The sequence below is a fragment of the Henckelia pumila genome, chromosome 1, assembly GCF_033568475.1.
Source record: "Henckelia pumila isolate YLH828 chromosome 1, ASM3356847v2, whole genome shotgun sequence".
NCBI classification, from domain to species: domain Eukaryota; kingdom Viridiplantae; phylum Streptophyta; class Magnoliopsida; order Lamiales; family Gesneriaceae; genus Henckelia; species Henckelia pumila.
Genome location: NC_133120.1, coordinates 160,956,569 through 160,969,899, shown reverse-complemented (window position 1 = coordinate 160,969,899; position 13,331 = coordinate 160,956,569). Strand labels below are relative to the sequence as shown.

Here is a 13,331-nt window from a genome sequence, read left to right as displayed (position 1 = left end):
TGAGAATATTGTAAGTTGGCCACACTAAATTAATATTTGGCCTCCTTATAGAATAGATTCTACCAATTGAAATTTTGACAAAATTAAAATCCGCAGTAAATTTCTACCTACAATTCAAACGATGGATTCATAACAAAGAACCACAGATTAAATTTGGTAATTAGGCTGTCATGCATGACCAGAAAAAAATAAGAATGGGAGAGTGATTAATTCTGTAATGTATTTTCAAATTGCCAATTATAACACAAATTTCGCGTAGTCTTAAGTCATTAATTACGGGGTGGATCCAATAACAGTTTCCCAATCGCTTCAAATGTGCACTAGCAATGTGTGTGTGTGTGTGTGTGTGTTTTTTTTTTTTTTCTTTTTTCAATTTTTGTGAGATAAACAAAATGATTGGCCAATCTAGGTGTTATGAGACCTTCGTTATAAATCACAAAAAAGAAAAAAAAATCTACAAAAAATACATTGTAAATGTTATTATGATGTCAATTGTCAAGATAGGATTTTAGAGCTTAAAATTAGGAAATATATAAGCTCATTATACAATCGATTAGAGTGATACAAATATTTTGAAATCTATTACTGTGTAAAAGAATATGATTAAAAGCACTAAATCTACACTTCTTGGTTATGTAGGTTTCATATAAACCTTTTTTTTAAGGTTCATATAAACGGTGGACAGGGCCGGTCCTGAGAAAAACGAGACCCAAAACGATAAAAAAATATGAGCTTTCGTTAACTTGAAAACTCAATATACACACACATATATATAATAATTTAATATCATAATCAAAGTAAACATTAATATGTAATTGTAAAGCTAGTTAATAGAAATAATGTTTTACATCATTTCTTACTATAAATTATTTTTAAAAAAAAACTACTTGTGTCTCTGTTAATAGTTATAACTTTTGGTCTAATGATAAATACTTGATCCTAACATATACAATGATCTTATGTCGTCGCAATTCAAAATAATTAAGATATGAACAAACATGATAAATTTTTTTTTTTTGACTGGAAACAAACATGATAATTGATAAGTATTGTAATTAGATGATTAGATTACAAACCTCGACAAAGAATACTTCCATAAACAATGTTTCTTGTTCTTGTTTCACCATCTACCCCAAAATCTAAAAAAGGAAAATCAAGTATTTTTTTAAAACAAAAACAAAAAATTTAAAGACATTAATAAATTCGGTGAATGCATGATAATAACGTCTGCCATACTCATGGAGAACTGGTAAAAGCGAAATGACTTAAAAGACTCTACAAAAGAACAATATATATGATAAATTGAATCAATGCTATCGTTTTATGCTTGTATCATCAGTGTATTTTCCATTTTTTTGTCATTGAAAATGTAATTTTTGAATTTCAGTTCTCAGATAAAAATCAATTATCATTGAACATGCGAATTTTATCAGTTCTAAAACTTAACTACACAACAAAACTTCGAGTTCTGAGATCAGGTTAACCGAATTTAACATGCAAGACCTAAGAAAACACACATGAATATGATGCACAAAAAGTCCATTACTGAATAAATGAGAATTAAATTTAATTGTAAATGATGATCGGGAAAACAAATAAATGATAAATGATCATTAAATTTTGTAATTATACATGATGATTAAGAAGAGTACACAATTGAATGCTAATGAATTAGAAGTGATTGGGGACAAATTTGTAAAAACAGTCTCAATTAAATGAGTATTAGATTTAGTGAGTAAATGACGACCGGGGAATATCTATTCAAAAGAAAATTTCAACCTAGCTCATGAATATTACTCCATGGGATAGGTGTATGTATATTATTTGTTAAAATCATGTAGGCCCAATATATTCTGTGGGACCCACATGATTTGAACCAATAAGATACATGCATCTGTCCCATGGGGGTAATACTCATGGGCTAGGTTGAAATTTTTCTTTGAAGTAAGTTAGATCCTACCTCATGGGGCAGATGACAATCACTGGTTGGTTCAAATCATGTGAGTCCCAATGATGATTGAGAAAACACAATAATTAAATGATAAATTATGGGGGAAAATATATAAATTTTTACAAAAATTAAAAAAAAAACGCAATTCAAACTCACATTTTTAAATTTTGTAATGTAATACGGTAATGTGATAATAATAGTTTTAATGTAATATTGTAATATAATAATAATTTTTAATAATTAGTGTAATGTAAATTGGAAATGTAAACGAAAATTTTGTGAATGGTAATTGGTAAATGATAATAATGCTAAATGAGTATTAAAGTTTGTAAATGAAGATTTTAAATGATGATTTGGAGAACACATAAATGATAAATGATAATTAAATTTGAAAACACAATTAAATGATTATGAGAACTGAATTTTATAATGAAAATTTTAAAAGATGATGGGGAAAACAAAATTAAATGGTAAATGATCGGTGACAAGTTTGTGAAAACACAACTCAAACTCATCTATTACTATTTAAAGCCTAACATAGCCAAAAATAATGTGATCTGGTTTTATTTTATTATTATTATTATTTCAAATTACATTTAGTTCCTAGTTAATTTTTACAACTATTATAAGACATCACATAAACACAATCCGTTCAAATACAGTATGATCTTTTATTACTTGTTATAATTATCATATTGCTCCTTACTTAAATATAACAACATATTACAAAGAAAACTGTACAAACACACAACGTGTGTCTCAGTACAATGGTTATAAATAATGATCTGGAAGACTTGTGTATATTAAACAGCTCAATGTTTAAGGTAAAAAACGAGTGTTTGACATGTATGGCTTAGACGTGGCCCAATCGAAGGTATCTGGATAATACCAAGGCTCATTATTAAGGCAATAACAAGCCACTAAAGAAGTTTGATTCATCACAAACGAATTTCAATCAAACGAATGCAATAGTCGACCGCATAAGGCATTTGAAAATGACATAAAAAATGTTTTAAGTTAGTAAAGAAACCCAAGAACTTTGGCAAAGTTCTAAAAGGTAAAACGGAAACCTCACTTAGCAAAAGTGGAGCCAGCAGATTCAGAATACTTCAGAGATACTCCAAACTCTTAATGTCAATGTTTTACTGAAATACACTGGGTTTAAAAGAAAGAACAAGCCTTCAAAATCTCTCAAAATGGGGGAAAATAAGAGTAGCAAAGTCTAGAAAAAATACGATTTTGCTTGATAGAGAAGGGACCCTTTTGACAGAAGATAGGTAGAGTGACCTCTTCTTCTACTGCAAGGGAAAAAGGTGTGAAAGAGACACTCCACCAAGTAAAATATAATCAAGTGTCAATGTTTGGTTTGCAAGGCAATGTACAAAAACGTTTATATTTATATAAAAAAAGAAGATGAGATATCTTGAACCTAAACTTCACCCTTGTCTAAGCAAAACACAATGGTTTCTCTCTCTAAACCTTGTTATTTTTGCCCCTACAAATGTCTTTCACCTAATACGAGTACCACCCTCTTCTCCAAATGGGGTGGCTGCAATCCCTCTTCTCTCCTCTGAAGAAGTTGTGGATTCGTCTCAACTCTGCTAAGAACAAGAGTATGCATTCACGCTAGCTATTGCATTCCAATTTTTCATTTTTCTTATTGATCTTACACTGGTTCTCTGGTTTATCACGTGGCACAGAATGCCACCTACTTCAGAGTTTCAAACATACAATGTACTAACATACAGCCTATTATTTTGAAATGTGATGAGTTTGATTACTAATGTATCCCAAAATCCACACACGATTTCACGTAAAATCGTTTAATTAGACTCACCGGCAAGTACTCATGCCATGATATTCTTTTCACCACAACAGTTTTCTCTATCTAAAATGGCATACATGATTCGCACAGTCGTCATTAAGTTGATTTCGAATAGTCTGCCAATAGAGCTAATGCATTTCAATTTTTTCGGCATCTTGGTTTCTCAGGTAGAGGGATATATATATTATACGAGGATGTCAAGTCCTGCCCCTACGAAGACGTGCATGTTCTGTGGTCCATATTAGTGGAGTCACATCCACCGGCCTTTCCGCCACCATCCAAATGACTTTTCTCTACATCACACAGACAGAAGTAACAATGAAGGAGATGGGAATACAGCAACTTACACACATTGTACTGTACATAAGATAGAATGTTTTTTTACCAGTCAGATTTTGTTTTTTTGTTTCTACTCGTTACAATTTGGTTTTGGTGTCTTTCAACTGAAACCCTCACAGAACGTTATAATTATAAATTATTGATGTTATTCAGTTACTCTAAGATGGTATTAGTTGAGTACAGACCAAAGCTCCCAGTTACAAATACCTGTCTAAGAAAGTGGTTGAATGTCTGGTTGTGGATTGTGAATGCTTTTAAATGTCTGTGTTGCGTAGTCTATTTTAGATGTTGACGTCACAGTTCAATAGCTACTACAAAACTTTAGTCAACCAAGATAGGCCATTTCAACGACTGTTTTAATAATCTTTATATGACTAGTTTTTGAACAATCTTTGATGATGATTCTACATTGCTTGTTCTACATCTCGACTGAAAACTCAAGAGTTCAAACTAAGGTTTACTTTACTCCTCTTCCCTCGGCAAAAGAGGACCCCAAAAGTGTTCTTTTGCTTCCTCAGTCCTGTTATTATAATGTTTTCTTACTTCACTGAAAAAGTAAAACTTCAGGACAAAATTCTATGTTCCTTCTTGCGATGAGAAAAAGACACATGGTTCTGGCGGCAAATCATGCTAGAAGTAGCTTTTATCACTTTTCATCATGGACAAATGAACAAAAGAACTATAACATATGGTTTGGGTAGATAAATATGAGGAATGTATTTGATTGATAACAAATTTTATTACAAGTATTTCATATTATGGTTCCAAGCTTCAATTTCTTTATTAATTCAAGATTTAGGAAACATTGTTCAAGCTTTACATTTCCAATTCAGCAAATGATCAGAGGTCAATTTCTGTGACAATTCTTGTTGAAGGTCCTTTGGGAAAAAGAAAGTGTTGTTCACCTGTCATCCGGACAACATTAAAGCTTCCAAGAAACTATGAATTGGGAAATCAACCTCTCAGAAATGATCTTATAATTTACTGTTCGAAAATACTTGGTCCATAACAATTTATCCCTAAAACAGTATCACTCCCCGTAAGTAGGGAATGTGAACAATAATACCTCCGAGAGAATTTAGCTTCGAGAACATACTGGCCATTCTAATAGCCGCCATCCAGATTAGTCGAGACATCTGGGTCAGGATACATAAAATTTTGGATCAACAGACAATAACATGATCAAGAACTGAATTGTCGGTGGGGCTGAATTTAGAGTTTAAATCCAAATTTGAAGCTACAGTTTGAGTTGCTACACAGTTCTTTAAAAGCTTGTTTGATTTATTCTTCACTCTTGTCATTCCAAATTATCGCTTTCGTACACTGACGCAGCTATATCAAACATGGACTAAAAATCTGAAACATGAAATATGCTTAGTACAATACATCAATATAAATGAATAAGAACACAGATTTACAGCAAAGGTATAGAACTTCTGCGGTAGTAAAGCTGCTTCAACTTCTTTCAATTCAATCGACATTTTTCTTGTGATTTCATATAAATTAACTCATCAATATTAGCAACACCAACAAGGAGTGGGAGTAGGAACTAGGGCAGAACAGTCTGCACCGGTACTAGATTTTGATGCAGTCGAACTTGGTTGGCAAGAATTTTGCGGTCATTCAAAACTCTCATTTTTTTTTTTCAAAATAGAGAAATTGGAAATTACATCTCACAGGGAAGAAGAAGAGAAGCATTCGGTCACATCTACCAGCCACTGTTTAAAGTAAGCTTGGCTATCCATCTCTGCTGGAGACAAGGCACCTAAAGGAGTAACAGTAATCTGCAATGAAAAGTGAGAAATTACCAACGGACCAGCACCACTCACAATGAGCAAAATATGAAAGACATACAAATCCTTCTCCAAGATTACAGTAGTCTGTGTCAGCATCTTCCACTTGAGATCCTGTGACCTATCAAAAGGGCAAAATCATAATGCAGCAAAAATAATGAAGATATGACATCAAAAGTTCTTTGAGACTAAGAAAACCACACAAGTTCACACCAATGGTTATTGGCTTAAGTTAAGAATATATTTAACAATGAGGTAGAACACTAATTAAATTAAAAAAACTACAACGAACTTAAAAAAAGGCCAACAGATGCTGTGTTGTGATATGAAAATTGGCTCAAATGCCTGAAGGATTTCACGATTACAATCATGTAGCTAAAAGAAACAAAATCATACCCCTCTCTTGAAAAATAGATGTTCATGTTTCGTACCCAAGGCGCCTGATTCAGAAGTAAGTAATGAATTTGTCTCCATAGTCATAGTTGAGGACATTTCCTCTCTTTGAGCATCAGAAGTAACTTGAGTCCACCCCATTTTCACAATACTCTTGCCTTGCTTGGTCAGCCTATAACCCTGTTCAAAGGCCAAGGAAGCATCGAGTCATCTTCCTCTTTCAATTAACACAATAAAAACTAAGGCAAGGACGCAATGACTAGTATTTTTTTAAGCAACTTAGAGTAAAGAAATGAGAAAAATAAGATGGAGTCGAATATGTTTGAAACAAGTAAAACCATCATTGAACAAATATAAAATGAAACTCTGATGGCCACAGTTCAAAGATTGATTAGGCAACAGTATTCGTTACAAAAAAACATGTGTTCACTGTTTCATGCGATCAGATCTAAAATACAGACTTAGACATTTCAAAAACAAAAATATTCAAATCAATGTCAAAGTGGCTGGAACAAACCTAAACCTACCTTATGATTCACAACATTTGTTGGAACATCAATATTTAGGAAACAGTTTTGAGGATATGTTTTCTTCTTGATTTCAGCCACTATGGCACAAATTATGGGCAAGCAAGCCTCTGCTGCTAGTGTGAAATCGTTGATATTACTTATTCCTCCAACCCTGAAATTAAGTTAGGGAACCAAGTGAACTGACTTTATATTAAAGAAATATATTGAATATAATTAAAATGCTAGCACATGTACCAAGCGTATGACAGAGAGACAGAAGGTACTTCATTAAAAAAGGCTTCCCGAGCCCCTGCTACAGTTCCTGAATAAACACTGCATTTATCAAGATATGCAGTCACTAGAGGCACGAAAAAGTAATGGTAGCAAGGTAAATCATTAAAAGAAGTCTTTATAGAAAAAAATCATGGCGATTGACTTCTGTATGATAAATTCACTTGTTTGAGGGAAAGGTTGCCCTCAGGTCACTGTGCGGCACCTCGTAAGTCACAACACTTATTATTGCTTGTACTGGATATATCAAGGCTGAATACCATATAATTTCACATTACTGCACTTCAAAATGAAAAAAAAAAAAAAAAAACTTGCAGGGACCCATTTAGTTTTACTTTACTGCAGAATAAACTCTACACTAACAGCCACATGAGTAAAAAGGATCCAGTGATCAAGAGCAGAAATTGTACTGACATGTGATAACCACAGTTGCTACCCTTATTAATGCCACTGATAACCTGCAAAGCAGACATTGGAAGATAAATGCATGTAAGATAATTTTTTTCGCAGAAATCAACAAAAGATTAGGATTAATCGAGGAGTCCTTTAGTAATAAAATCAAATGCCATTTTCAGTCACTGAACAGTGAGTACCAGATCGGGAACCAAGGGGAAGAGAGCCTTGGAAACACCCAGAGATGTACAGTCAGCTGGAGTTCCTGAAAGTATCATACAAACACATGCCAAAAAATTTTTTAAAAAAAACATAACACCGATAGCTCCAATGACATTCCGTATGTTAGGATTGTGGATTTCATGAGTTCAATTATTTGAGAAACATGTTGTAATGTGCTGTTTGACAAAGTGCAAAACTCCAGCATTGGGTGGAACGATCTGACCATCAAATGTAGAATGCAAGGCCAATCTTGTATGAAATGCTTACTTAAAAAATATATCTGAGCACGTGCCTCAGGACTCAAACCTAGGCCATAAATCCTAGGAGGCCGACAGCTTCATCACTGAACTCATCGACCACTTTATGGAAGGCTTAGTTGTCATGGGAAAAATATTAGTGCATATGTTTCCCTGCTAATTAGAGTGAAAGCCAAGCTGGCACAACTGTTACATAAATTTCTTATAGATAAAAAAATAGAAACTTTATTGTTAATAATACAGGCCAGATTTAGTGTGCTACTTGATTGGAAGGATTATGATTAATCCGATTCATGTTTTCTTGCTACTCCGTTTTATTGGTACAGTCTTAAGTTTTGGCAATCTCGTCAATTGTAAATTGCATGACTAACTCTTTTTCATTTCTACCAAATGTAATTTACTTGTATATGTTATGCTATTTTTATTCCTAAAATTAATTAGCCCCCTTTACATTTTTCATCTTCCTAAAGGTTAAAGTTGTCAAGGATGGATAACTTGATGCAGAAATGAAGATATGCCGACACAAAGGGTGTCGAAACAAAACATGATTGCCTGCAATGTCCCTCATTTTGCATGGTCTCATACATCCCTCTTTTTCTGACCTGGGTCTTATTACTGGTGAGTTTGAATTGCTACTTAAAACAATTCTCTGGCGTTGAAGCACAAGAGACTAGAAGCCAGAAAAAACAATGAGCTTTGCAACTTACCAGAAACTGCAAAAGCAATAGTTCCACTGATTTCCACTGGCTTGGCTGACACAGCATTTTGCCAAGTAATACTATGGCTTACAGCAGATTTTTCTCTGGAAAACAGAAACAGAAATGTAATATGCAACAAAACATTGTCTAATAAAAAAATATTTTTACGTAAGTGGATAGCAAATCCATTAGCTACATGAATGAAAACCATCAGTCAGGCATCTAAAATTATCACTCTATCCGATCACGACCACACTATGCAAAAGCAGAGGGGTGGAGAAATCACTCCATCTAATTTCCAAAACCATACAGTAATCTTATTCACAAAATTACAAGCTTGAAAGTAAATTTGAAATTTCATAGATCTCCTGTCAAAAGATTTATCAAGACACTGACTGACATAGGAAAATTGCATAAAAGGCCAACACAAGTTACACGAAAGTTAAACAGCAAAATTACAAGAAAATAAAAACTTTGCACGTACACAGACATGAGCTGATGATCAGAAAGGCTTCAAGCTATAAATTTGACTCGCGCCAAAATGAGTAAAAAAAATCTACGAATTTTAATACTATGTCCCTCAAATGAACCTCCGGACACACTCAGACACCAGTCGACAACCAATAAGTCGGTGAAAAAACCATCGATCCGCATACAGAAAGTAAAAATCAAGTATCAACACTTGCCAAATACCGAATGGACTCTCGTCGAGGCAGGAATAAAATGACAAAATAGCAAACACATTTTGGTTGTCGCAAAATGAATCCCAAGGTAATCAATCACGAAATCAAAATCGTACACACAGGCATACATAGATAACATTTACAGGCCAAACATTGAAGTATGCTAGGTGTGAGCGTATATACATACGAGTCAGGAGCGCAAACCAAGACGTGGAATCGATCAGAAGAAACTAGAACTCGAACGAGAGCTCGGAGGCCAGGCGCGTCGATACCGTCGTCATTCGTCACCATCACAGTGGGGCGATCGCCGCCGCAGAAGTTCGTGCAACTGCTCTCCATTTTCCTTTGCCGGCAAAAGTTTAGCCACCAATAATTATCATTTATACTTGTGGCCGGCGTTCCCAAACACTGCTTTATTAAGATTTCATTTATTTTAGCTTAAAAAGAAATTACTCAAATTAGATTTCATTTATTTTATTTGAATGAATATGTTTTTATATTTATAAATAAATGAATTAAAAATTATTTGGTATATGAATTATTGATAAAATGTCAAATTGAAAAATTAATTATTGACAATGGTTTAATTGGTATATGATCAAACTCAAAGTCAATTTTTTCCCTTTACTTAAATTATTTTTAAGTTGAATGTTGTTATTAAACTGATTAGTTTAACTAGGGGTGGGATCGGGTCGGGACTTGTCTCATAACCCCTTACCCAATTTCCGTCTCGATAGGAATTGAGACTTTTTTTTTCTCCCGATCTCGCACCCGAAAAGTTTCGGGACCCAAATGTTCGGGATCCCGTCGGGTCGGGAGAGGGTAATCCCGAACAATATTTTTTTTAAAAAAAATTTATAAAAATATTTTATAAAAAAAAATTATGAAAAAACTCAAACAATTTCTTAGTAGATTACAAATAAACTAAAACAACTACTTGATTAATACAATAAAAATATATAATTATTCATAATAAAAAAAATAAAAATTTATAACTCAATGTTAATATTAAAATAGATAAATATAAATATAAAAATAGTTATATGGTAGATAATTATAAAATATTAATATTAAAACAGAAAATTATTTAAAAAAATTTATTTTTTTAATTACAAAAATATTATTAAAAAATATTATTTATATATTCGGGTCGGGTCGGAAATTCCGTCGGATAGAGTTGTCTATCCAGATTCCGATCCCGAAATTGATCGGATCGAAAAAAATACCGACCACTCGGATCGAAAAAAGTCCGAGACTGAAAAAATTCGGGACGGAAACCAGTTGGAAATCGGGAAGGGTCGGGATTTTTTTGAAATTTGCCAGCCCTAAATTAAACTACATACATATTTTTGTATTTTAAATTATTATATTAATTATAATTATAAATATAAATTTATATTTACTAATTACTATACTATAAAAAAAAGATTATATATCATGTATACGAAAAAGTATTCAACATAAAATTTGTAAATTATAAATGAAAAGACACACACATATATATCATTTTATTTTGATTAATAGAAATAATAATATTATAACATAGATAAATAAAAACTATATTTTATTATATATTTTTAATATATATTATTTTTGAATATATAATTTATCAATTGTTATATGTGTGTGTATGTGCATGTTTGTATTAATTAATATTTACAATATTTCGTACAATAAGTACGATCTCTTGTTTATAATATAAAATTTAAATAAATATAAATTTATGCTTATAATTTTAATAATAAAATAATTTTGAAAAATAAAATGTGTATCTATTTTAATTTAAAAAAAATATTAAACTTTAAAATAATGTAGATAAAGGGTAAAATTGACTTTATAAGTTGATTATGTACCAATTAAATCATTTTCAATAGTCCATGTAATAATTTGACATTTTACCAATAATTCGTATATCAAAATGAATTTTACTCTTTATAAATATATATATATATATATATATATGTAAATAAATTTTAAAAATTATTAATATAAATATGACATTAATTCATAATAAGCTTATCCTTATGAAATCATTTTGTAGACTGGTAGAATATATATAATTAAATATGACAATTTAAATTTTTTTAATCCATCGGGCAGAGGAATATTCCCGAAGACCCAAACTATTGTGAGTTAAAAGATAATTGTCGGGTGTCTTTGGATTCTTGCCAATGCCATTATTCTAAACTATTTTATTATTCATATTATTTAATTTAGACAATCTTTAAATTAAATTAATTTTAAATATGGTATATTGGTAATGGTAAAGCATTTTAAACATACCTATAATCAGTTTTCTAAAAACTCACTTAAGTGACGCTTAATTTTGCTTAAATTTTAATACACTTAAACTCGATTAAGCGACCGCTTTTTAGAAAGAAAAATTTTACTTGTTTTTTAAAATGAAAATATTTTTATAAATATGTATATTTATAGTTTAAAACTTGAATTATCTATAAAATCATATATTTATGGTTAATCTAACATTTTATTTAATGTTTGTCTTAAAATAATTAAAATTATAGTAAAAATTGAAACGTTTTTCACGTTTAAACTCGTTTTAAGCTCGCTTAAGTTTAAAAAGCTTGAAGCTTAACCTCCATGCTTCGACGCGCTTCGCGCTTTTTAGAATCATGGCTATAATTGATGTTACTTAATTAGTCATTGGAATACGTTAACATGGATGATTTTTAGAAGTTCATAATTATTTATTATATGTGTTGCGTATGTAATTATGAGTAAATAATCCATAAGCATGTGGTTCGAGTCCAATATAGTACTAATTAATAAATAAAAAGTTTCAAAAAAGGAACAATGACTTTGCAAAATTAATTATATAAAAAAATATTATCAATTTTTATATTTTTCATAAACAGATACATACTGTCGATGAAATAAAACGTACAATGACAGTGAAAATGATATTAGAATGTCCTCAATAAAAATATTCACTTTATTCTATATACTTTCTTTTTTCAATTGTTTGAAATATATAGTCTACATAGTCTACTTTTTACATTTACGAAAGAAAGCCTTTCAGAAATTCATTTTTGTTTTTTCGAAGTAATATTGCTTTCTTGTAGTTAGTTTGTGGATAGTAGAATTGCTTTTTAGACTATTTTTTCCCCCCCTTTTGGAACGACATTATATATCAAATGACTGACACTGATTTTCTTGTGATTGATGGGAATTTGTTTTTTCACCTGGTGATTTTGATTTGACATCTTTATATATTTTACATTGCAAATTCCTTGTTTTTTGAATTATATTATTATTATTTTTATGAAGTTAGAACCCGCAGCCGTTACTTTTCGGTGCGCACAGGGTAAACCCCAAATGGACGCAATAACCTGCAAATTACGTTAGCCAAGTAAACCATACTAGACAAGTTCGATGTGAGAGACTACTTTACCCTTTCATTTTCTTGTTTTATCACCGTATTAAATAGTCCATCATGTTATCATCTTGTTTCACGGCTCCTTCGACCCTAGTCCATGGGCATTTTCCTAAACCATTAAAATCGTGACACATGTTTTATTTTATTAATTGATTTGTCTATTTTTTTTAAATATTTTTTGAACCGGTCCTTCACCCTAGTTAAGCTTTGAGAATTTTAATACTCTATTTTTACTCTCTTTATGTTTACCGTTCCATTTTCATAGCACAGTTTTAACCACTACAGCTAACGTCGCTGTCTCCGCCGACGAATTCTGGGTTGGTTCTGTTAGGTGACAGACTGTTGGGATGATGGCAGGTGGAGGATGAGAGAGTAAATTAAACGTAATGAATGCGTAACCTTCAGTATAATCATCCCACAGCGCAGAGAGCAAAAAAAAAAAAGAAAGAAAAAAAGATAGAATTTCTTGGGTTTTCTTGAGTGTTCTCTTGTGTGAGTTAGAGAAATATTTTCTCGGAAATTCTCGGTGTGTAAGATCGTGTGAGAGATATAGTGTTTTGTTTACACTTGTAATATTTTT

The 13,331-nt window shown here is 31.6% G+C and overlaps 1 protein-coding gene across 4 annotated transcripts; it reads right to left on the bottom strand.

Moving 5' to 3' along the window:
• Positions 1-5,309: 5,309 nt before the first annotated feature.
• Positions 5,310-9,751, bottom strand: LOC140888008 (uncharacterized). Of its 4 annotated transcripts, none has more exons than XM_073295678.1 (9): positions 9,542-9,751; positions 8,681-8,775; positions 7,695-7,759; positions 7,516-7,559; positions 7,066-7,143; positions 6,829-6,982; positions 6,305-6,481; positions 5,970-6,029; positions 5,310-5,899 (listed from the first exon to the last, which is right to left on the bottom strand). In XM_073295678.1, the coding sequence occupies exons 1-9, from the start codon at positions 9,691-9,693 to the stop codon at positions 5,789-5,791; spliced, it is 936 nt and encodes a 311-aa protein (XP_073151779.1). In that variant the 5' UTR covers positions 9,694-9,751; the 3' UTR covers positions 5,310-5,788. The 4 variants fall into 4 exon arrangements, with proteins under 4 accessions (XP_073151779.1, XP_073151785.1, XP_073151788.1 ...); XM_073295684.1 differs by having other exon boundaries at positions 5,970-6,022; XM_073295687.1 differs by having other exon boundaries at positions 6,340-6,481.
• Between the last annotated feature and the right edge of the window lie 3,580 nt (positions 9,752-13,331).

What these genes read in the sequence shown, in the direction of transcription:
- LOC140888008 (XM_073295678.1), bottom strand. Translation starts at nt 9,693, where the DNA reads ATGGAGAGCAGTTGCACGAACTTCTGCGGCGGCGATCGCCCCACTGTG. An exon ending in AGCAACTGTGGTTATCACAT is followed by an intron (nt 7,144 to 7,515) that starts GTCAGTACAATT and finishes TGATAAATGCAG; the next exon opens with TGTTTATTCAGGAACTGTAG. An exon ending in CAAATGTTGTGAATCATAAG is followed by an intron (nt 6,482 to 6,828) that starts GTAGGTTTAGGT and finishes GCCTTTGAACAG; the next exon opens with GGTTATAGGCTGACCAAGCA.